Source organism: Penicillium vulpinum (genome assembly GCF_028829585.1).
Source record: "Penicillium vulpinum strain IBT 29486 chromosome Unknown utg000001l_segment0_segment0, whole genome shotgun sequence".
Classification (NCBI taxonomy): Eukaryota; Fungi; Ascomycota; class Eurotiomycetes; order Eurotiales; family Aspergillaceae; genus Penicillium; species Penicillium vulpinum.
In genome coordinates, this window is record NW_026643241.1 from 8480591 (window position 1) to 8503502 (window position 22912).

The window sequence follows — 22912 nt, forward strand, 5'->3', positions numbered from 1 at the left end:
GCCGGTAATACATAGAAATAGAAAAAAATGCCAAGACGAAATCCTGATCAGGTCACTCCCAAGTTCCCTTCGGGGGGCCAAAGTAGCCACGCGCTGGCAAGTCCATGTAGGGCGTGCCTTTACCATCGGCGGTAACTTTTGACACAGTATTACCCCACCAGCTCAGGGAACCAGCTGGGAGAGTTATGCAGAAGAATATGATTACTGTCGTGACTGCAACGCCGCAGTCTAGAGCGGCGGATAACACATAATCTGCGTATGATCAGTAAAAGAAGTAACAAGGAGAAACGACAAACGTACTATATTTTGACCACCATGCTGGCTTGCGGCGACGGAGTATGCCATTGAATATCAGGTTAACTATCCACCACGAGGAGAAGCTGATGCCTGTAGCGGGTGGCACTAAACTCATTGCGCCGCAGGCAACGGGCCACGAGATATAATTGACAGCTTTCCAACGACGACCCAGAAGATAGGTAATGACTACTACCGCGGGTCCGACCAGAAGAAACCAGAGCAGATTGCTATATATCTGCCCAGAAGAAAACAATCGGCCTGGACCGACAGCACCTAGAGGTGAAGTTTTTTAGCTATGACCTGGCAGAACGTAGGCAACAAAGTGGAACTCACCCCAAATGAGAGACGAAGAGTATGTGACCTTTCCATGAGGGCAGATAAAATTCCCCTCAGCCTCAGGGGTGCATACACCATCAATTCTGGTGATCATAAACACTGTCACGCCACATTGAACGATAGCTCCGATAAGTGTGGCAAGGCCTTGAGCTACGAACAGAAGCCGTGGGGCGATGTGCATATAATGGGCCAACTTCATATCGGCGACAAATCTAAAATATAGTGTTAGTCTATGTCAACTTTGTTTTGGAACACTGTATAACTCACTCGAGTCCTTGCTGGACGGCGACATAACCATAGAATTTGAAAGCCATGTTGGCCACTGGTTGACCGAGGAAGGCGTATCCGCCAATGAATTCCGTGAGCAGATTAAGTTGGTTACTGCTGATATTTGTTAGGGCCTTGATGACTCCCACAGGGACAAAGTAGACCACTGGTAACACGAATGCTACAAGCACACCCCATGCCGGTAGGCCTGTATGCCATGCCTCGTTGGTCACAATACTCAGAACAAACATCAGAACGGTTACTGCAGCAAACCACCAGCAGGGTACAGCTCGATATGAAGACATCAGTCGACTATGGACGTCTTGTTTGCTGTTACCCTTCCACTGTTGCCACAAGTCTTTTCCATGATACAACGCAACATGAAAGAAGATGCCTGTCAAGTTCGCAAAGGCAACACCGAATGTGATTGCATAGCCAGCGGGTAAAAACATAGGCGAATAGTTCCGATAAGCAGTTTGGTCGATACTCCCACTTGAGCCCATGATACGACTAGTGTTATAAGGAACTCCAGTATTATCGAAGGTGTTGGAGCTGAGTAGTGGCAGGTGTGCGGAATACCAGGTGTTGCAGTAGTAAACGAGGGGGCAGACGAGCCAAAAGAAGAACGCAAATGATCCCATCACATTAAGACCAGCCCAGAAGGGAACAAGTAGAGGGCTCTGATTAGCATAGACCACCTGAGCCCAGTCGAAGGTCAATATCGACATCCCTAGTCCAGTGGTTTGTCCAAAGAGCTGATTCACCACCACATTGGAGGGCGCAATCCAGCAGATGAAGGCGAATGTGCTGAGACCTGTAAAGAGATATCCCGGGACGAAGTACCATATGGAGCCACCGATGAAAACATAAAGAAAGAAACGGAGACGTGTGATCCGCCAGCCATCTGCGATAGCATTGGAGCGAGAATGGAGAGTGGTCAAAAGTGCTGCATTTGACAACACCTGCGGCCAAAGCATTGATGCCGGACCAACTAGCCAGCGTGAGGCAATGCCAGCTAAGCCAAAGCCAAACAATTGCGTAGTAATGCACAATAAGACTTCAAATCCGCCCTGCGATGGCATTTTATAGAATTTGACAAGCGCTTCGATAACTTGGGTGGCAGCAGCAGAGCCAATAGAGACCTTGGCCATGATTGTAATCAAGGCATGCTCCTTGATATTAAAATGCCGGTCGGGATTGCACACTCCGAGGGGAATCCATTTCGCCCAGGCGCATCCCAGAGGAAAAGCCAACAACTGCGCCACTAGAGCACTGATATTCACACTGGGCTGTCGTAAGCTGAAAAACTGGTTCAGGCCACTACCGACCTATGTCTTCGATTAGTATTATCTTCTCAATCATTCCAGTCGCATAGAACATAAGGCATACGATAGTAAACATAATACCAATAGTCCACATGCGGACCGTGTTGACAGGCAGCGTCAAGTCATCTACTGGCTGGATGACAGCCCGTACCTCCGGGAAAGGCGAATCATCGGCTTCATAGGGTAAGATTTTCTCGGCATCCCGATCGTGAAGAATGGCAATTCCATCTTGATCTGCAGGGGCGTTCTGAAAATATGAAACAGTTAATTAAATAAGATATGTGGGGGAGGATCAAACTAAGAACGGGCACCCACCTGGCTCCATGAACAACATTTCTCAGTCTTGTCCATTATATGAAGAGATCCCTCATATGAACGGTCCACTCCGATCTAAGACAAACACCCAATCCCAGTTCAGTGTTGAAGTCGGCTTGAGCCGAGTGTAGACCACGCCACCAATGGGTGCATGAAACTCCAGATACGGACTCCGTACAAGGATATGAGCTGAGAGGATGACCAATAAAGAAGGACTATGTCAACTACCACTTCCCGGATTCCGTTCTCTCGGATGGGATTGGGTAGTATGGGGTAAAAATGGATATACAGCAAGGGAAAATGTGACTGACAGGGGAGGCGACGTCGGAAGAGGCCGTTGTAGACCCACTTTATTATTGCCTGAGTAAGATATAGCTTCTGATTTATGTGGGAAACATCGTAATGATCGAATTAATCGAGGAATCTGATTAATCGAATGAATTTTAAACATATGAAGTAGCAATGCCACGTTGAAGCCCAGAAGTTCGAAACCATAAACAGTAACACCCCCCCCCCCCCTTTCCTTTTCCCTTGCGTTCGGGCAATTTGACACATTTCCTTTATATCAAATCTCCAGCTTTTTGATCCGATTGCCTTGGGATTATAAAGACTGTACTTCAGTTCCAATTTTACCAGCAACTCTGAACTACAAAGTAGTACCTGTGATATCATTCATCACCTGAACCTTGTACTCACCTCACAATGGGTGAATGCAGCCAATTTGATACTAATGAGGTACCCTTCTCTCAGAGACCCGTCGTAATCCTTGGTGCAGGGATCATTGGTTGTGCGACTGCCCGGCAATTGCTACTGAATGGATTTCCCGTGGTATTGGTGGCCGAATATCTACCGGGAGATCAAAATATTTACTATGCATCGGCTTGGGCAGGAGCAGCGTGGCATGCTGCTGGGGACATCACTCCTGATCAACGGTACCTTCAAGCTGTCACACATCGCATACTACTCAAGATGGCCCAAGATAGCCCCGAGGCAGGGGTGAGCATTGTCAACGCACGAGAATACGTGGAAGAAAAACCTGCTCCTGACTCGGCGATATGGGGTAAGACGGTAGTCTCCAAGGTATGTTATGCTCCATTTAATTCCTTGATTTGATGGACATGTTAATATTAACATACTATTATTTAGTTTCGTGAGATGAGTCCTGGTGAATACCCTCCCAATTTCAACTGTGCCTGGGCCTATGAAACGCTTGTCACAGATCCCACGAGACACATGCCTTATGTTAGGAAACAAGTGGAGTCTCTTGGGGGGCAGTTTATCCGCCAACGTGTCGAGTCTCTCCAGGAGCTGTATGAGATGTTCGCCAATTCACGGATATTCATCAATGCAAGTGGTTGGGGCAGCAAAACACTGACGGATGTGCAAGATGAGAGGTGTTTTCCGGAGCGAGGTCAGAATGTGTTTCTGGCCACTGATCAATGCAGCACACTCTACTTCCGAAATGGCAAGGAATACACCTATGTGATTCCTCGGCCTCTATCCAAGGGGGGTGGTCCTAGGTGGGGTGAAGCAACAAGGCAACTTGTATGGAATCCCCAAAATCTCTCCTAAAACTCCTCAAATCCCTTGATAACTCTTATGTCTAAATTTTTCAAATTTTTTTTTTTTCAGATCACCTGAAGTTGATATGGATATCGCGAGGGATGAGATTGCACGCGCACATCGGTTAGCTCCTGAGATTGTTCCCGAACACCCAGCTGCAGACAGGGTGAGTTATATTATTGGAATCCGACCATCCCGAAAAGGAGGATTCCGTCTGGACTCGGAGAAAAAGGGTAACCGGGTGGTTCTATCGGCATATGGATTTGGTGGTGGTGGTTATGCCTTTTCATATGGGATTGCCGATGCGTTAGTTAAGATGGTGGAGATGGCGGAACGTGAAAATGTGATTTCGTAGGGAATATACGGAGTACACGGAGTACTTCGTACATGTAGTTAAACAGACTATTAATATCGCCGAGTTATCGCCGTTATTAATACATATGTACTCCATATGTAGTATTAATATAAGATTGTGAAACGGAGGAATTAAGACATTACGTAGGATGTACAATAGTTAGTTACTAGAATATAATTACTAACTAACGTATTTCCCGGGCGAGCTGCGCACCCGGGCGAGCTGCGCACCCCACCTAAAACGTGTCAATTAATTTAACACTTTCTTCTTCAACCACCCACCATGCCACCAATTCGCTCCCGATCCTCTAGAAATTCAACCGAGCAAGAGGGTAGGATCTTATTAGCTACCCAGGCTTTTAAGAACAAAGAAATCTCTTCAGTTCGTGAAGTGGCGCGCCGTTTTAACGTACCCGAATCAACTCTCCGGGCGCGTCTTCGTGGAACTACATTCCGCGCGATTTCTCGCGCTAATTCGCATAAATTGACAGAAATTGAAGAGGAATCTCTTCAGAAATGGATTATCTCTATGGATTCCCGTGGATCAGCCCCCCGGCCCTCTACTGTTCGAGAAATGGCCAATCTTCTCCTTCAAAAGCGTGAAACTACCCCAGTCATTTCAGTCGGCAAAAACTGGGTCACAGAGTTCGTTAAAAGACGTCCTCTCCTCTCCTCCCGGTTCTCGAAACGGTATAATTACGAACGTGCAAAATACGAAGACCCAAAAATCATTTAAGAGTGGTTTGATCTTATTCAAAAAACAATCCTCCAATTTAGAATCGACCCCGATGACATTTATAACTTTGATGAGACTGGTTTCGCGATGGGATTAATTTCTACGGTAAAGGTGATAACGAGGAGTGAATTCTACGGCCGGCGTTCACTTTTACAACCTGGAAATCGTGAATGGGTGACTGTTATTGAGTGTACAAATTCGTCTGGCTGGGCGCTTCCTCCGTGTGTGATTTTTAAAGGCAAAGTCTTTATTGAATCATGGTTTGAAGGCCTACTAAACGACTGGCGAATCGAAGTTAGTCCTAATGGTTGGACTTCAGATAAAATTGGACTTCGCTGGCTTAAAAAGCTCTTTATTCCTAGTACTTCTCTTCGTACGAAGGGAAGGTATAGGCTGCTAGTTCTTAACGGACACGGGAGTCATTTAACCCCAAAATTCGATGAACTTTGCGAGCAAAATAGGATAATACCTATTTGTATACCTCCGCACTCCTCTTATCTTTTACAGCCTCTCGATATTGGCTGTTTTGCTGTGTTAAAACGATCATACGGGCGGCTGGTAGAGACAAAAATAAGGCTCCAAGTGAATTATATTGATAAACTTGACTTCCTCGAAGTATACCCCCTCGCACGAATTGAAGCTTTTAAACCAGAGACTATCAAGAATAGCTTTAAAGCAGCTGGTTTAGTACCTTTTACACCTGATCAAGTGATATCAAAGCTCAATATTCGACTTCGAACCCCAACCCCCCCTCCAAGTAGGGGGAGCGATTCAAGCCGGAATTTCACACCAAAAACACCTGCTACAGAGAAAGAACTACGTCGACAGGCTTCGTCAATCAAAGCTTTACTTCGTACAAGGTCTCGAAGCCCGCCTAGCCCGTCAGATCGTGCATTAAACTAGCTTATAAAAGGCTTCCGTCTTACAATACAAGGTGCTATTTTATTAGCAAAGGAAAACAAGGAATTACGCGCTGAAAACGAGAAGCAGAAGCAAAAGCGGACTAGATCTCGAAGGTATATACCCTCTGAAGAAGGTCTCTCAGTCGAAGAAGCCTCTGTATTAATTATACAGCAACAGGAAGCAAGTGAAGCACTCCCCCCGGCCCTGGCACCTCTATAGAATCGGGTATTCGGCCACGTACTCGGCCCCCCCGCGGGTGTGGAATATACAGATTGCCAGGGCATCGAAGGGAAATATGTCCAAATAGACCAATTAATTAGTTGAATTAATTTAATGGTGTTTCGGTTGAGATAAATATGTTTAAATTTAATAGGTTGGGTGGGGTGCGCAGCTCGCCCGGGAAATACGTTATGTATTAACATATTAACTAGTACATGTTCTACGGAGTACTGGCAAGCCATATATGTAGTTACACGGAGTATATATATATATACTATATAGGGAGAACCTGGAAAATGCATAGTCAATAAAATATTCAATAATAAATATATCCATGACGTTTCTTTTCTTTTAATAGTCATACCTCTTTTCCTTGTTTTCTCCATTTTTTCTTTTCTCTTCCATTTGTTATCCACCTTGGTCTGGAATCTCATTCCTCCGGCCATCTCTCCCGTCCACTCAAATTCCCATATCTCTCGGCCTATGACTATTCAGCCTTTCCTTAAATCCCGGCTTAAAGGAAAACATCCTTATCCTTATCCTCTTATCCCTTTCTACGAGCTGAAATCTTTTTTTGAATGACATCCTCACTTTCTCCCAGGCTGTTATAGCAATATGCCTGTGGACCAGATGCTCCACCTGAGTATCGCAGACTATCCCATGAACAATGTCATGGTCATCACTCCTCCGGCGGAGAATGACTTGAATCTTGAGAACAAGAGCCTCCAACAGCCTATTGCGACCGGGTCGTTAAGCCGCATCTATCGATTTACACCGTAAGAAACTCCACTTGAGAACCCGGAATTAATCCATTATTAACCTTTCGCAGCAAGCCCACTCTCGTATTAGACGGCACCCTACGCATCGTCGAAGTATCTAACAGTCATGTGGAAGTCTTCAAGCGTCCACGAGACCAACTGTTGGCAGCGAGTGTCTACAATCTTCCCCCTTCCATCCTACCGGCCCCCGACATCGCCTCCCTGAGTGGTGCCCTCGGCACTGCTATATCAACTCGCGAAGTGCAGGTCATTAAGCGTGTTCACGTGGCGCAAATCGACGCCTTCTTTTCACTCACCGTGATCCCCATCTTTGAAGATGACTCCTTGATCTACTTACTCCTGGAGGCCCAACGCACCAAACACGAACGGAACAGGTCGGATTCTATCAGTGAACAAATTTATCTTAACGAAACCTACAAAATCCTGGTTGACACGGTGAGGGATTATGCCATTTTCATGTTAGATGCGCACGGTCATATTGCGACTTGGAATTCTGGCGCTGCGATTTTGAAGGGTTACACATCATCCGAAATCATCGGCCAACATTTCTCCATCTTTTACGGTCGCGATGACCGCGAAATGAATAAGCCCGCCCGAGAGCTGGAGGTCTGTTTACAAGAAGGAAAAGTTGAGGATGAGGGCTGGCGTTACCACAAGGATGGCACCCGGTTTTGGGCCAATGTCATGATCACCGCCATCCATCAGAATGGTAGCCATGTGGGATTCGTGAAAGTTACCCGCGACCTGACCGAACGTCGGGCGGCGGAGGCCCGCTTAATTGACGCTTTTGAAGAATCTGCCAAGCTGAAGTCTGACTTCTTGGCCAACATGTCTCACGAATTGCGCACCCCAATGAACGGAATGCTCTTGGCTTTGACGATGCTGCTGAGGACCGAGCTGACTGATGAGCAGCGGGAATTCGCCTGCATCCTTGAAGACTCAACCTCTATCTTGCTGCAGGTAATTAACGATGTGCTCGATTATTCTAAGCTATCGTCGGGAACCTTCCCCTTGAACCCAGACGTTGTCAACATCCCCGACGTGATCTCTGCCGTGATTCGAAATTGTCAGTCGGCGCTCAAGCCTGGTGTTCAGATCATGGGAGGTGTTAGCGAGGGATTTCCTACAAACCTCAAGGGTGACCCGCTACGATTCCGCCAAGTTCTGCAAAATCTGGTCACCAACGCAGTCAAGTTCACTGAGAGTGGTTATGTTCGTGTTCATTCCACTTATGCCATCGATGACAAGGACCCTGAAATGTATGTGATTTCTACACAGGTAGTGGATACTGGTATCGGCGTACCTGAAGATGCCGCAAGTATTCTCTTCACTCCCTTCACGCGATTTGCGGACACGGCCGCAAAAAGATACCAAGGCACTGGCCTTGGTCTATCGATCTGCAAGAGCCTGGCTGAATTGATGGATGGAGCAGTTGGATTCCATGCCAACCCCGACGGACCAGGAAGTGTGTTCTGGATGACAGCTAAGATGGCTCGTTTTACCTCACCAGTATCTCCAATGAAGCAGAGGCTGCCACCGGCTACACCCGAGGCGTTGGATAATTCCGCGTCACTTCAGAAAGTCGCCCCACACAAACATGTTCTCCTAGTCGAAGACAACAAGGTCAACCAACTTATTATGTTGAAACTTCTCAGCAGCCTGGGTTTCAAGCGCGTCGATGCTGCCTGGGATGGAGCGGAAGCAGTGCGGATGGTCAAACAGAAGCCTTTGGCCTATAATGTGATCTTGATGGACATCAACATGCCGGTCATGGACGGATTGACTGCTACAGAGCACATTCGACGGATGAAACTCGATGTGCCTATCCTTGCATTGACGGGCAATGCTCTTAAGGGAGACGCTGAGATGTATCTGGCCAAGGGGATGGACGATTACATCGCTAAGCCCTTGCATCGGCAGCAGCTGGTGGATTTATTATGGAAGTGGTGCGGATCCTGAGTGGTTGCTTATCCCAGGCCGATGAGGGGAATTGTGCCCTCGAATACAATATCGCCAGTTTGAGGCCATCTTTCGATATGGCCGAGGCACGGCAGTTGAAAAAGACCCGTGTCAGCGTCAGCGTCATGGACGAGACACTGCGATCGAACTGTCAGGTTGAGAATATCCAACCACAATCCCCTACCGATACGGTAGAAGTGCCGCCATTTTCACTCGAACCTTTCGTGCAACAGTCCACCAAATGGACATAGCAACCACATCCTTATCATGCTTTGAGTTCTCAGAATTTTGGCATTTGTTTGGCATTGAGATCGCCAATTCTTCGCTCGCCATCTGCGCCCGAACGTCGACAGCAATAACATCTACCGACACAATAAAGTTCCCTGCAGATGAAATGCCCCAAGAGATAGATCTTTTGCTCGCATGACTTATGTCTAGAGAAGGCACATGCAGCTGTGTTTATGCCACCGATGTTGCAACCATGCAGCCTTGGATGGTCTTCTGTATCAACTCTTTAATACCACTCATGAGATCATCCCCCGTATGCGGAGTTTAGGCAGCCGCATAGTGGATGGATGACGGTTGCGATGCAAGATTCGATGCAAGAATGGTTATCCGTAGCGTTCATGGGGTTGGAATTGCAGCCAATCCTTTTTAATCGCCGTAAATTGTTACAAAAAGTACTATGCAGAGCGCATAAGACTGGGCTTTTTTTTTTACCATTCTATAATCTGGGCAAGTATCCCCAATAATTCCGCTGTCTGAATTAGGAAAGATGATGCTTTAACATTAACAGTTCGGCGTTAAGCTTGGGCTCTGTCTCCAATTCCATTCCTGTATGCCTGTATTTTCCACAACATTTCAGAATGCGTTTAGGGAGAATCAGGATCGCCTCATTTCAGCGTCAAATCGCGAGGAGAAATTTTTTGATTAAGATTCGACGAAGGCATTTCTTTTCTCTCCATACTTCCACCAGACAATTCTCGACCTCTAGCGGCTCAAGCCTTGATTCTGCGTTTAATAATGCCGGTTGCATTTCATGATCTCGTTGCAACTCAATCCTTCAGGGGCAGTTTTCTCCCGACGTAGCACGCTGATGAGTTTTTATTTTCGCATGAGATTACGGCTTTTCTTTTGAGGTAGCCTCTTATTATATCAGACTATAATTGCGGAGATCGCGTTCACTCGGAAATTGGAAAGCAACACACCCTGCTCTGTGATTGAAGGCAGAGATACATGTTTTCAAATGCCTTGACTCTTGTCGACCTGATGTGTTGTAGCTACGCCATTTTCGAAAGTCACCAAAGAACGCAACCCCACCAGGGAGGAGATATACTCTCCGTGTCCATGTGAACATTGTCCATGATGTTCACATGCCCCCCCCCCCCCCCCCCCCCCCGTGTGACCTGTCCTGAGTATGTATCTTTGCCTTAACCTTCCGAGGGGTGTTGGTTTGGTTTGATCTTGGAGATCAATGGCTGCCAGGAACTTCACCTGGATGTTCAACCCTCAGTCAGATACTTACAGGCTGACGCAAAGCTAATGATGGAATTAGCCCAAAGTTAATGGCAAGTAGGTTAAGCTCTGTCTGTACCCCGTGTGATTTTCAAAGGTCTTAGGATAATTGACCGTCGGGCTGTCTCTTTTCTTGGTCTCAGTCCATCAGATCAATGGCCCTCGACCCCGAAAGCCTTATCCAGGCCCACCCCGGAAGATAGGAGATGCTATAAATTCTACCTTGTTTGCCATAGGTCTTTTTGACTTGATTCAAGTTCGATGGAGAAAGCTGAATTAGCACACTCCTACTATGACTGTTACCATGAAATCATTCATGATGCTTTTTGCCCTGGCGGCCAGTGCGATGGCAGTGCCAACAGCTTATGAATATCAATTGCACGAACGTCGTGGTTCCATCCTACAATCTTGGGCTGAAGGCAAGAAACTCGATGGAAATGTGTCATTACCTGTGCGAATCGGGTTGACACAGTCTAACCTAGAGTATGGCCATGAACTACTTATGGACTTGTACGAACTTGCGCAATGGACCTCCCACTTTCTGAGGCTGAGATCGATCTGTTTAGATCTAACCCTTACTCGAGCCGCTACGGACAGCATCTGTCTACCAATGAAGCGCGCGACCTATTTGCCCCGACCGAAAAGAGCGTGAATCGTGTGCGTTCTTGGTTGGAGTCGGCTGGTGTTGCAAAAGACCGTATCACGCGGTCAGCCAACAAGCAATGGATCCAGTTTGATGCTGATGCCGAGGAGCTCGAGAATTTGTTGCACACAAAGTACTATATCTACTCACATGCTGAAACGGGTCGATCACACGTAGCCTGTCGCGAGTAAGGTTGCCATTTGTATTGGATCTATAGTCCCGCTGACCTCTGACTACAGATATCATCTCCCGAGCTCCGTGCGTGAGCATGTCGACTATATCACTCCAGGAATCACTTTGCGTGAGGTGACTGGTGCCCGGAGATCGACCGACGGGCAGAAACGCTTCGCTGATGGGATTCCCCCAATTCTTAAGCCGATCCCCCTACCAATTGAAAGGCTGGTGGGCGAGGCGGCGTCCTTTTGTTCCCAGGCCATTACACCCCAATGCATTCAACGTAAGTAACCCAAATACAAATACCCACACACTGGATATGTTGACAAGCGTACAGAGATGTATAACATCAGTGATGGCCACTCTGCCACAAAAGGAAATGAATTAGGAATCTTTGAGACCATCGGGGATGTTTACGCTCAGGAAGATCTAAATTTATTCTTCTCGAGATTGTATTCGTATGTCGTCGCATTTGATCAGATTTCGTCGATTTCGTTGAATTTCGGACTGACTTGAATGCAGAAAAATCCCCAACAGCACACACCCAACTCTCAAGTCAGTTGATGGTGGTCAGGCTCCTGTAGACATTTCTCATGCTGGGGCTGAATCCGATCTGGACTTCCAAATCTCTTACCCGATCATCTGGCCACAGAACTCCATCCTTTTCCAAAGCGATGATATGTATTACGAGAAGCATTATACCTTCCAAGGTTTCCTGAACACGTTCTTGGATGCCATTGATGGCTCTTACTGTAGTACCATCTCGCCTTTGGATCCTCCATACCCCGATCCAAATGACGGAGGCTACAAGGGCTCCCTGCAATGTGGCATATACGACCCACCTAAGGTCATCTCGATTTCCTATGGCTCTGCCGAGGCAGACCTCCCTATTTCCTATCAGCGGCGACAATGTGCTGAGTTCATGAAGCTAGGTACAATGGGAGTTTCAGTGGTGGTTGCTTCGGGCGATTCTGGTGTGGCTGGACGTGGAGGTGACCCCACCCCCAGCAACTGCCTTGGCCCAAATGGCAACATCTTTACTCCAGATTTTCCTGCTTCCTGTCCATATCTTACTGCGGTGGGAGGCACTGAAATCCCCGCAGGTTCCTCGCCAGAAGATCATAAGGAGCAAGCTGTGACTAGGTTTGCATCAGGTGGTGGCTTTAGCAATATTTACAAAGCCCCTGATTATCAGGCCCAGGCTGTTGCAGATTACTTTACTTTGGCCAAGCCCTCATACCCATACTATGAGGGCGTGGACAACAGTAGCTTCGGCGAGAATGACGGGATCTATAACCGGATCGGACGTGCCTATCCAGATGTTGCCGCCATTGGTGACAATGTCATCATCTATAACAGGGGAATGGCCGTGTCGATTGGTGGGACATCGGCCTCTGCACCTATATTCGCTGGAATCCTCACTCGCATCAACGAGGAGCGACTGGCCGCTGGCAAGTCCACTGTTGGTTTTGTTAACCCTGTACTGTACGCCCATCCGGGGGCATTCTTTGACGTGACCAAGGGCACAAATGCGGGTTGCAACACTGACGGCTTCTCTGCGGCTAAGGGTTGGGACCCAGTGACCGGATTGGGTACCCCAAATTATTCCGAACTTTTGAGGATTTTCATGAGCCAGTAGACCAGCTTAATATAGGGCGATCTCGCTTTTTAATACAGATCTAAGAACAGTCAACCGGAATTCGATGCAATTAGACGCAAGTTTTGTTAGAAACTAAAAAGCACCGTGATAATGTCACAAAACTGCAATACTGTGTTGTATACTATTCTTGGCACAACGCTGGAGCGATCGCATCGACAACGTTGATCCCCTGCAAGGATTAAGTGATTCAATGCCCAGGAACATAATCTCATAACAGCAAACCGACACCAAAATGCTAGATACAAAAATACTACTTCATGTGAAGTACGCGATTTTACATCTAGAATGACATCATCACTCATGAATTACCCGATGAAGGAGGGGATAGTCCTCTGTTATATACTCCTCATATAGGGTGCAAGTAATGTATGTATAGTATCATATATATGAAAAAAAGCAGATGCATCAACAAGCTGCTAATTGTAAATGTGAATGTGAATGGCTTTCTTATGACTACGTATCTATATTTGGTTTGTAATGATATTCTTGACCCCCCATTCCCCTCGGTGGAGTCCACTCCGAAAGGGGTGTGGATGGACAGTTAAAGATTGGGGTTTCCACGTTCCTTTCCTTTTCTCTTTCTCTTCCTCTTCCTATCATTCTTTAATCTCTGAAAAACCCATGTCTCTCGGCAAGAAAGTCACTCTCAACTCCGGCCACCAGATCCCGTGCGTATATTCTGAATAGTGAATAACTTCATCACTGACCCCATGTTCAGCCAGCTGGGTTTTGGTACTTGGCAGTCTGCTCCTGGCAAAGTCGGCGAAGCTGTCTATGAGGCATTGAAGGCTGGTTACCGTCACCTGGTATGTACATGTACATGTACATATACATCCATCTTCTTCTTCTTTTTTTTTTTTTTTTTCAAGCTATTGGCTAACCCCTACCCCTCTCAGGATTTGGCAACTATGTATGCGGCACCAATCCCTTGATCATGAGATGCTCCCACTGTAACTGCGCCCTGCTTACCACCTACTTACAGTTACCAGAACCAGCGTGAGGTCGCCGATGGCATCAAGCGTGCTTATAACGATGTCCCTGGTCTGAAACGCGAGGATATCTTTATTGTAAGCTAATCCTTGCCAACTTTGGATCCTACACCATTCCAGCAACTGACATGTTATTCTATAGACCTCTAAACTGTGGAACAAGTACACTATCTCGAACTACATTGTTACACTATAAGGATACTGACTGGGTGTAGCCAGCACCGCCCGGAGGCTGTCGAGGCCGCTTTGGATACTTGCCTTGCCGAGCTTGAGTTGGATTATCTTGACGTATGCTTATTCCATTTAGGGATCTTGTGAACTACAGCTAACAAAACAAGCTTTACCTTGTTCATTGGCCGGTTGCCTTCGCGAAGGGCGATTCATACTTCCCGCTCGTTGCCAACAGCACCGTCGAGGGTGGTGATGTGATCATTGATGATGACGTCTCTATTGTGGATACCTGGAAGGGTAAGTGACTACGTTTTGCAAATAAGAAAATTAGGACAAAGCTCACGTCTATAGCCATGACCAAACTCCCAAAAAGCAAGGCTCGTTCTGTTGGTGTCTCCAATCATATGATTGAGCATGTCCGTATCCTCCCTGTCACAAACCCACCATACATCAGCTAATACGCCCTGCAGCTCGAGGCTCTCATTAATGGCACCGGTGTCATCCCTGCAGTCAATCAGATTGAGCGCCACCCCGTGCTCCAGAGCAATGACTTGATTGAGTACTGCCAACATAAGGGAATCCACATCACTGCCTACTCGGTACGTATCTATTTTTTTTGTGTTGATAGCGAAGAAGTCAATGCTGATTGAAGCCCTAGGCCTTTGGTAACAACATGTTCGACATTCCCCTGCTCATCACCCGCCCTGAGGTTAAGGAAGTTGCCGAGTCTGTTTCAAAGCGCACTGGCCAGGAAGTCAGCCCTGCGCACGTCATGTAAGAATATACACGCCCTTTCTGCGGCGTTGTTGGGCGAAAGCTAATAGTCTTCAAGTCTCGCCTGGTCTCAGGTCGGTGGACATAGTGTCATTCCTAAGTCAGTCACGCCTTCGCGCATTCGTGACAACTTCAAGGAGGTAGAACTCACTTCCGAAGAGGTTCAGAAGATTGGCGTTCTTGGCCAGGACCGGAGACGTTATAACATTCCTTACGTGGCTAACAAGCCTCGCTGGAACATCGATGTCTTCGGCGAGCCCGAGGAGAAGCCCGCCGATCACAAGGTCATCCTAAGTGTTTAATTTCGCTGATAGCCTCAGGCGCGCCATGGCTGAATGAAATATAGATGCACGGGTGCTTTCTAGTGTGTTAACAGAGCTAGCACCACTATCAATATATCTAGCTAGCTTCCTTCAATAATCAACTGATCAAGATCGATTGACCATCCCATATGAATGCCTTAGTTGAGCCTTGCAGCTGCTGGGTGCCCTGGGTTATAGGGCATTCACCATGTTATTAGTGAACTATGATACCGTGCTGTAGGCCAGATTCTCTTGACCGTAAACAGTTGCCTTCTTTGAATCATGGAAATGAGGGAAGGTATCATTATTACATGTTGCATTCAACAAAGCGTCCACGGGTATATATATGATAGCGAAAGGTTGTCTGTTATGCTGCTTACGCCATCTCACGGCTGTTTCATTCACTGTTAAGGTCATCTCTGCTCGTCAATAGGCTATGAACACCGTTTTAATCTGCGTTGATTGGTCGCTGATGAGAGCTTAAGACCGGTCCTGCGTCCAACTCGTGACATTCTTGGACTTGAGCAGATCCATTCGGTGCCTCATAAATTGAGCGACTATCCAAGAATATCGCTGACCCCACTGGCTTTCGAGGTAAGAGAGTCTGTTGTTCTCCTGGATGGGATGCTTCTTCTTGAGGTGGTGTAGTTCCTTGAGGAATGGGAGCTTTTTCATCAAGTGCCACAACTGTTGATGGGGTCGATGAAGCTGAAACAGTCGATTGAGCCCCTCCAGTTCTCTGTCTCTGGCGCCGGCGCCGAAGCACGAACCATAGGATCAGCACCACCAGAAGGACAGCGACGATTGCACCCGCTGCAATCCCGCCCTTGGCCCCTGGACTCAGGCCAGACGAGCCACTAGAGCAGGAATAACCGTTTTTGAAGACGTTCTCGGATTTCAAATTGTCTAATGTACTGCATGACATTGAACTGCTGCCTGTGATCATTGTCTGACCTTTGACTTGATTAAGAGAAGGTAGGGACACGCTGGTATATTGATCAGTATTGTGGAAGGCGGGAGTTTATGGCTGTTGCAATGACCATACCTGTCGAATGATCCTGTCAATACCAACTGTCCTTCGACTTCTTCCAAGTCCTGGAACCCAAGTGTTTTCAGCCTCGGGTTCCCTGTGATGATTATACTCGAAGAAACTTGTGATAACGCGGCCATGGTTATGGTTGTGAGTGAGTTGAGGTTACTCAGTGTGACAGCCCCCTGCACACTGTCCAAATCAGGGGTAATAATCTCCGTGAGTCCTGAGGCATCTTCAGCAATGAATGCGCCCTTAATTTCCTCGACATTATTGATGGTGATCACTCCGCTAGCAGAAGAGGATATAGTAATGCTTCCGTCAAATGTGTCGCAGCTGCTCAACTTGTTCGCATCGCTTTGACTCGAGATGGTTACACTGCTTGAGCCTATATAGAATAAGCTATGCAGTTGGTAAGCAAGCAAGAAATACATCACTTACAGGCATCGGAATCAGAATCAGAATCAGCAACCGCTCTTTGCCATACACCGGCAATCATCAGAAAGTAGATTACAATCATCCGTACGGGCGATTTTTTTTCCCACAACAATCCAGTTACTTATTTCACACAACCCACATTGAATATTGTGTGCGCGAGGGGGACATTCGCAATCTTAAGGTCAATAATAATAATATGGAGTGAGGCGGAGTCGAAAATTTCCGGCCTTGGCTGATTGTACTTTTTTTTATTAAATTTGTATGTCAAAGACTGCCGATCATCGCGGTCTCTTTATAGTGTTGATTGGCCAACTTTGGATATTATTTTGTTTATACGTATAGATCCACGCTACTCCGTATACAAAACATACAATCCTATTCCAAAAAGGCACCAGGAGATAAAAAGGTGCGAATTCAGTCTGCAAAAAGCATTCTCTGTATGGTGGAAGATTCATTGGAGTTTTCAAAATGAAAGCTGCCTTGAATTGATCGTGGTGTTGCTATTTTTATTTACCTTAATATCCCTACCTTATGTTGCACTTGTAGAGTGTTGACGTAGGCAACAGAATTGGCGGGCCCTTGGCGCCCCTTTCAATCTCCGCATGGATCGAAAGAAAGTACGGAGTATTCCGTTACAAAGTAATCTTTATAGACCAAGCTTTACTTGTAATAACATATCAAACACATCTATTTTATGCTTCTTGAGGTCTTTAGAGTAGAAGTGGAAACAAAAACTTTGCCCGGGGCCATTCTCTCCAAAAGATGACTCAGCATATGCGGGGCCCGTGTTCCAACCAGACGTTAAGAAGGTTGGCACCTTCTCCGGCATCATGCTCAGAGGCTCTATATAGATGAAAAGTTCGATAACAGCGACGTTGAATTGATATCCCCATGAGAGTGGGCAAGGGCTGTGAAAGGTGTCGTCATCGCCATATCCGCTGTGTGATTCCCACCGGAGCATCAACTTGCACTCCATGTTTGCGACTTGGTCAGGCGTGTCACCTTGATCCTCGCTTCCAGTTCAAGCCTGTCCATCATGTTTACCAAAAGAATAATGGTGTACCTACCCGATTTGAGTTGGATTGGGATAAAGAGCAAGTTTGGGTGGACGTGTCACAGCCTGGTAGGGGTCCAGAACCTATGACTTTTAGTCATATACTGATCTGGTCCAGTGACATTCGTTCTGGAAACGAACGATGAATCAGCTGGAAACAGAGATAGTGCTTTAGAACAATATAACAGTCCAGCACTAGAGTGGGCATCTCATGGTCGCAGTGGAGGGACTCGAGCTTCCCACTCGGAGGACAGATATCAACCGCAAGCTCGCAGCCCATTTTACGTGAATCGATCCAGTCAGGACTCTACAACCTCTACAAACAGTCAACTCAGCCTGCTGTCTGACAATGGACCTACACTGACACTAAGGGAGGCATCACTAATGCGCTACTTTATCCAAAAACTAGCTCCCTGGGTAAGCTGTAACCGAGTCTCATGTTAGGATCACATATCTGATCATTTTAGGCTGATGTTTGTGACATCCATTCACATTTTAGCACCGAAGTCCCAAGACGGGCATTGGAGAATAACATGGTACTACAAGCCATTCTAGCTCTGTCTGCCCGACACGATGCGATCTTGGCCAACAGTCGTGACTGGGAGGCCTCGGCTTACCACGGACAATGTTTGCGATTATTAATTGCGGCATTGGATCAAGCCGAGACAAATTGCGACGAGAACATGCTCATTACGGTTGTGATCCTTCGTATATATGAAGAGTTGGAAAATAAGACCGACCAAAAGTTTCATCTGCTTGGATCCAATCGTTTGGTGAATCTTGTGACTCGCTCTGCCTCCTCTGGTGGAATGGCAGAGGCAGTGAGCTGGCAGTTTTTGCGACAAGCTATCTATGCATCGGTAGTACAGTATCAGCCTTTACAACTTGACCTGCAGAATTATGAGCGCTCATCAATGTTTCACCGCCACGACGACGCTGCTTGTGCTAATAGGATTATCTATTATTGCGCCCGCATCTTACAACTATGCTGCGATGCGCCCGAGCATGTTTTGGGGCAAGACACCTGGCGCCAAATATCGGACAGCGTGAACGAGTGGAATCAAACCAAGTCCACAACCTGGCAACCCATTCGGTACCAAGCATCGAGTGTAGCTGCTGGTCGGCCTTTCCCTGAGATATGGATGATCTCCCCGCCTGCAGGTATGTATTTAGGTTCCAATGACAACGCAACCTAAATTTACTGACCGTAACCAAAGTGGTTGGGATGCAGTATTACCACTCGGCGTGTATATTCCTTACTTTATCTGAATCTCCATCGCACAATATGAGCGATTATGAAAGGGCCTGTTCAAGGCGCATGAAGGAGGTAATCAAGCAAAAGCTCTGAGCAGCTATATATATGCAGGCTGATATGTACCCTAGCAAACGATTGCCGACCATCTTGTTGTGGTTATTGGCTTGTCGCTGTCCAACGAAAGCGTAGAGAATGCCTATTTCATGGCCTCACATTTGTTACATCGATGTTCGTGTGCGCTCCATATTCCTCGACCCGCATACCCACTGACCTACCTTCAGTTGGCTACTGTCTTCGGAACGTAGTGGAGCAGAAAGGATCATTGCAGTTTTTGACCCGAGTAGAAAAAGTGCTAGGATGGCGCACTTCATGGATGATACGGGAACTGGAGCATCAATGGGTTGAGTTGGCTGCGTTTGACCCTGGGCGACAATACCGTTCTAAGTAAACAAGTATGGTCGTGCTCATGGAGACCAAACGGAAGTTTCAAATCATTCTGGCAGATATATTGCTTAGGCTAATCTTCGAATTATGGACTTCGTCTGAAGCTGAAGGAGAGAGGATATCTCCTTCGTCATACGTCTATATATATCGTTTTCTGCTAACTAGTGTCATTCCGGCGAGCAAGGACTGATCAGAAATACAAACGAGAATCTCAAGCGGGAAGTTGCTCATCTGCAATCCAATTTCACTTGCAACTGTATCACACCGACTCATTCTACAACTCTGAGTCTGAAACCTGCAATAGTTCTTCCAACTCCCTACAACTGTGCTGTATTCAAAGAGACTGACCGGCCTATTACGATCGAAGAGGTCCTGTTAATCCTGTCCGATGTAGGCGAGATTTCAAAAGTCGAGGAGGTTGGTATTTCCTTCTCGGATCAAATTGCATAGGTATATCTCTTTCTGACCTCGATCCCAGTATGAGATATGCCGTACTGACATCTGCTCGCCAAATTGTGCTCGGTTATGAGATTATTGGAAAATAGAGGATCGTGTTGGTGGAGCACGGTATGCTATGGAGGTCACAACTTGAACGTAAATGGTCATGAGTTGACCAAAACCTAGAAACCTGTCCCTTGTGTTGTCCCAAGATTCTAAGTGATTCCTGCGGGATTTGGGAGCTGACGAATATATCGCTGGAACCTTGCAAGGAGGGCCTGGCTGAGGTGTTGCAAAGGTAGGCGACCATCCTCCATCGTGGAAACAACGTCTGATACACAAGTGGTCCCATTGCTGTGGAAATGGCGCTCGATTATAGGAAGATTTTGATCTTAGTTGGTAGTTATATCAGTAAAAATATCGGACGAAGATGCGTATAGAAAATAGTTCCCGGGGAGGTGGTGTTTGACACGAGACTGATAGTAAAGCTTTCCTGGCGAATCAGGCAAATTAGGTATATGGCGTGTCCCCTTGGGACTACATTGAGCCTGCTGACCAGGTTCCAAATGCTATGATTCAAGATATCATTAGATTTCGTGTGGTGATTGCATATATAAAATGGACTCAGACCTTGGGAGGAAGTGAACAGCTGGCTAGATATCAATTTCCCAATGTGAAGCCCATTCGAGTAATTATTTCCTTTACCTCCTATATGGCTGGATAATATGTTTGATGCGTTGGGCATTTGATGCGTTGACCCCACGCTTTACCCTTTAGATATAAATACATATGTATCCTCCAATCTTTCTTTCTCTTTCCTCTCCATCTGCGACTTTCTTGCCTCTCTTTATCCTTCACTCCTATCTCCTCTCAACACACAACAATAAACATACATTGCTAGCAATGGAGACTCAATCATGGGAAGTGCTCGTGCACAAGAAACAACTTGAAGCTGCAGCAAAGATCCCAATTGAATGGCGACTTCCCGAAAAACTGACCAAGATCTCCGAGATGTCTGGCATAAATGTGCTAGATGTTCCACGCCAGTCAGGAATTTTGACACCAAGACAACTCGAAATAACTGAAGAGTGGGATGCAACCGATCTACTCAGGAAGATGCATTGCCAAGAGTTGTCTGCGTATGAGGTCACTGAAGCATTTTGCATTCGCGCTGCGATTGTCCAGCAAGTGGTATGAGTTGAGATGACTTTTCTCTTATCTGGCTTTCAAAACTTTAACCAGTGGCTTACAATAAACTCTCAGACTCGATGCCTTACTGAGACTTTCTTTGAGCGTGCTCTGCAGCGTGCAAAGGATTTGGATGAGATATTATGCAAAACAGGGACACTTGTCGGGCCTTTGCATGGCTTGCCTATCAGTTTCAAGGTACGACCACAATTACGGACAGCAAATTTAGGCGAATTTGGGCTTACTGATATTTTGTAAAGGATTGCTTCAACATTGATGGGATTCCGTCTACGATTGGGTTTACCTCGTTTATCAAAAATGGTCCTCTCAGCTCAACTTCTCCTGCCGTTCGGATTTTGCTCAACTTGGGTGCCATTCCGTATGTGAAGACAAATGTTCCCCAGACAATGATGGTGAGTGATCTTACAATGATAAATGTGTTCCAATCGCCCAACTGCAGTTATAGGCCGCCGATTCACACAACTACATATTTGGCCGCACCATCAACCCTCATCGATCGAATCTTACTGCTGGTGGGTCGACTGGGGGAGAAGGGGCATTGATTGCTATGAGAGGATCGGTGCTGGGTGTTGGCACAGATATTGCCAGCTCTATTAGAATTCCAGCTGTTTGCAACGGGATCTACTCATTGCGATCATCTGCAGACCGTATTCCATACGGGGGACAGACCAGCTCTGTCCGTGGGGGCCTGGCCGGGATCAAGCCTTGCGCAGGACCGATGGCGACATCAGTCAGAGATCTAGAGCTATTCATGAAGCTCGTGACAAATGCAGACCCATGGCAATTTGATTCCTCTGCTTTGTTTTCTCCATGGCGCACCGTTACACCCAAGTCCGCCCTCCGACTTGGGCTCATACTGGAGGATTCCCATTTTCCTCTGCATCCACCGGTTTTGCGAACTCTTACAAGAGCAACCAAAACGCTTGAAGCAGCTGGGAATCAGATCATTCCTCTACATACCCTGCTTATGCGCAATGCCTGCACACTGGCGTTTCGTATGTTCTCGATGGATCCAGCTCTGACCCCATTCAAGCACATTGCTGCTAGTGGAGAGCCAACCATCCCCGCGCTGGCATCAACATCCCTGCATCATGGCTACATGCCATACGGGTGTGCTCCATTGACACTTGAAGGGCTGTACGATCTCAACGAGGAACCCAATCACCTCAAGGAAGAGTTCCGAGACCGCATTATGCAGGCAAAAGTGGACGCTATCATCATGCCCGGCTATCAAGGTACTGCTCAACCTCACGACCTGTCTGGCTTTGTACCCTACACCGTCCTTTGTAATGTGATGGACGTAAGCTTCTCTCTTGTCATATTAAATTACTATACTAATTTCCCAAAGTATCCAAGCTGCATCATTCCGTATGGCAAGGCCAACAAAAGCGCCGACGAGGCATTCATTCGGAGGGTGAACTACAAACCTCCCTGTAAGTGTTATATCTTCCACGCATTATGATTGATGGATTTATTGCTGACTCGGGTATTTTGAGATGTCGCCGATGACATCGAGGGAGCCCCGTGCTGCATCCAGCTCGTTGGTAGAAACATGCATGACGAGGAATTAGTGAAAGTGGCGGAGCTTGTGTCAGAGACACTCATGCTTTGAGAACTCCTGGCACTGGGGGAATGGGTGACCTCAAATCGAGAAGAAAGATTCATAAATCGAGGAAATGCACATTTATTTTGCGGAATTTGGTTTAAATTTCTCCTCGAAATGCGAACAATATTGGTGTATGACCAGCTGTATTATTCAAAGT

At 46.7% G+C, this 22912-nt stretch overlaps 8 protein-coding genes across 8 annotated transcripts; 6 read left to right on the plus strand and 2 right to left on the minus strand.

Annotated features, from left to right (window-relative positions):
* Positions 1-52: 52 nt before the first annotated feature.
* N7479_003053 (Tetrapeptide transporter OPT1/isp4) lies at positions 53-2576 on the minus strand (the record flags this gene model as incomplete). Its single annotated transcript, XM_057250750.1, has 6 exons — positions 53-252; positions 301-570; positions 631-845; positions 901-2228; positions 2290-2472; positions 2541-2576. 6 exons carry the CDS (start codon positions 2574-2576, stop codon positions 53-55), a joined length of 2232 nt encoding a protein of 743 aa, XP_057115182.1.
* A 666-nt stretch (positions 2577-3242) lies between these two features.
* N7479_003054 (FAD-dependent oxidoreductase) lies at positions 3243-4458 on the plus strand (the record flags this gene model as incomplete). Its single annotated transcript, XM_057250751.1, has 3 exons — positions 3243-3620; positions 3687-4060; positions 4173-4458. The coding sequence occupies 3 exons, from the start codon at positions 3243-3245 to the stop codon at positions 4456-4458; spliced, it is 1038 nt and encodes a 345-aa protein (XP_057115183.1).
* A 2472-nt stretch (positions 4459-6930) lies between these two features.
* fos-1 (sensor histidine kinase/response regulator Fos-1/TcsA) lies at positions 6931-9053 on the plus strand (the record flags this gene model as incomplete). The annotated part of the gene is made up of 2 exons (XM_057250752.1): positions 6931-7091; positions 7145-9053. The coding sequence occupies 2 exons, from the start codon at positions 6931-6933 to the stop codon at positions 9051-9053; spliced, it is 2070 nt and encodes a 689-aa protein (XP_057115184.1).
* A 1819-nt stretch (positions 9054-10872) lies between these two features.
* Positions 10873-13024, plus strand: N7479_003056 (S53 family peptidase; the record flags this gene model as incomplete). Its single annotated transcript, XM_057250753.1, has 5 exons — positions 10873-11078; positions 11135-11398; positions 11451-11668; positions 11723-11843; positions 11908-13024. The coding sequence occupies 5 exons, from the start codon at positions 10873-10875 to the stop codon at positions 13022-13024; spliced, it is 1926 nt and encodes a 641-aa protein (XP_057115185.1).
* Positions 13025-13666: 642 nt separating this feature from the next.
* akr1 (putative aldehyde reductase (AKR1)) lies at positions 13667-15281 on the plus strand (the record flags this gene model as incomplete). The annotated part of the gene is made up of 11 exons (XM_057250754.1): positions 13667-13713; positions 13764-13851; positions 13942-13955; positions 14028-14112; positions 14177-14196; positions 14250-14322; positions 14373-14502; positions 14557-14621; positions 14676-14804; positions 14864-14979; positions 15038-15281. 11 exons carry the CDS (start codon positions 13667-13669, stop codon positions 15279-15281), a joined length of 1011 nt encoding a protein of 336 aa, XP_057115186.1.
* Positions 15282-15729: 448 nt separating this feature from the next.
* N7479_003058 (uncharacterized protein) lies at positions 15730-16831 on the minus strand (the record flags this gene model as incomplete). The annotated part of the gene is made up of 3 exons (XM_057250755.1): positions 15730-16267; positions 16327-16699; positions 16753-16831. The coding sequence occupies 3 exons, from the start codon at positions 16829-16831 to the stop codon at positions 15730-15732; spliced, it is 990 nt and encodes a 329-aa protein (XP_057115187.1).
* Positions 16832-17640: 809 nt separating this feature from the next.
* Positions 17641-18999, plus strand: N7479_003059 (Zn(II)2Cys6 transcription factor; the record flags this gene model as incomplete). Its single annotated transcript, XM_057250756.1, has 3 exons — positions 17641-17872; positions 17922-18220; positions 18271-18999. 3 exons carry the CDS (start codon positions 17641-17643, stop codon positions 18997-18999), a joined length of 1260 nt encoding a protein of 419 aa, XP_057115188.1.
* Positions 19000-20843: 1844 nt separating this feature from the next.
* On the plus strand, positions 20844-22761 carry N7479_003060 (uncharacterized protein; the record flags this gene model as incomplete). Its single annotated transcript, XM_057250757.1, has 6 exons — positions 20844-21131; positions 21204-21326; positions 21389-21541; positions 21595-22449; positions 22498-22582; positions 22646-22761. The coding sequence occupies 6 exons, from the start codon at positions 20844-20846 to the stop codon at positions 22759-22761; spliced, it is 1620 nt and encodes a 539-aa protein (XP_057115189.1).
* Between the last annotated feature and the right edge of the window lie 151 nt (positions 22762-22912).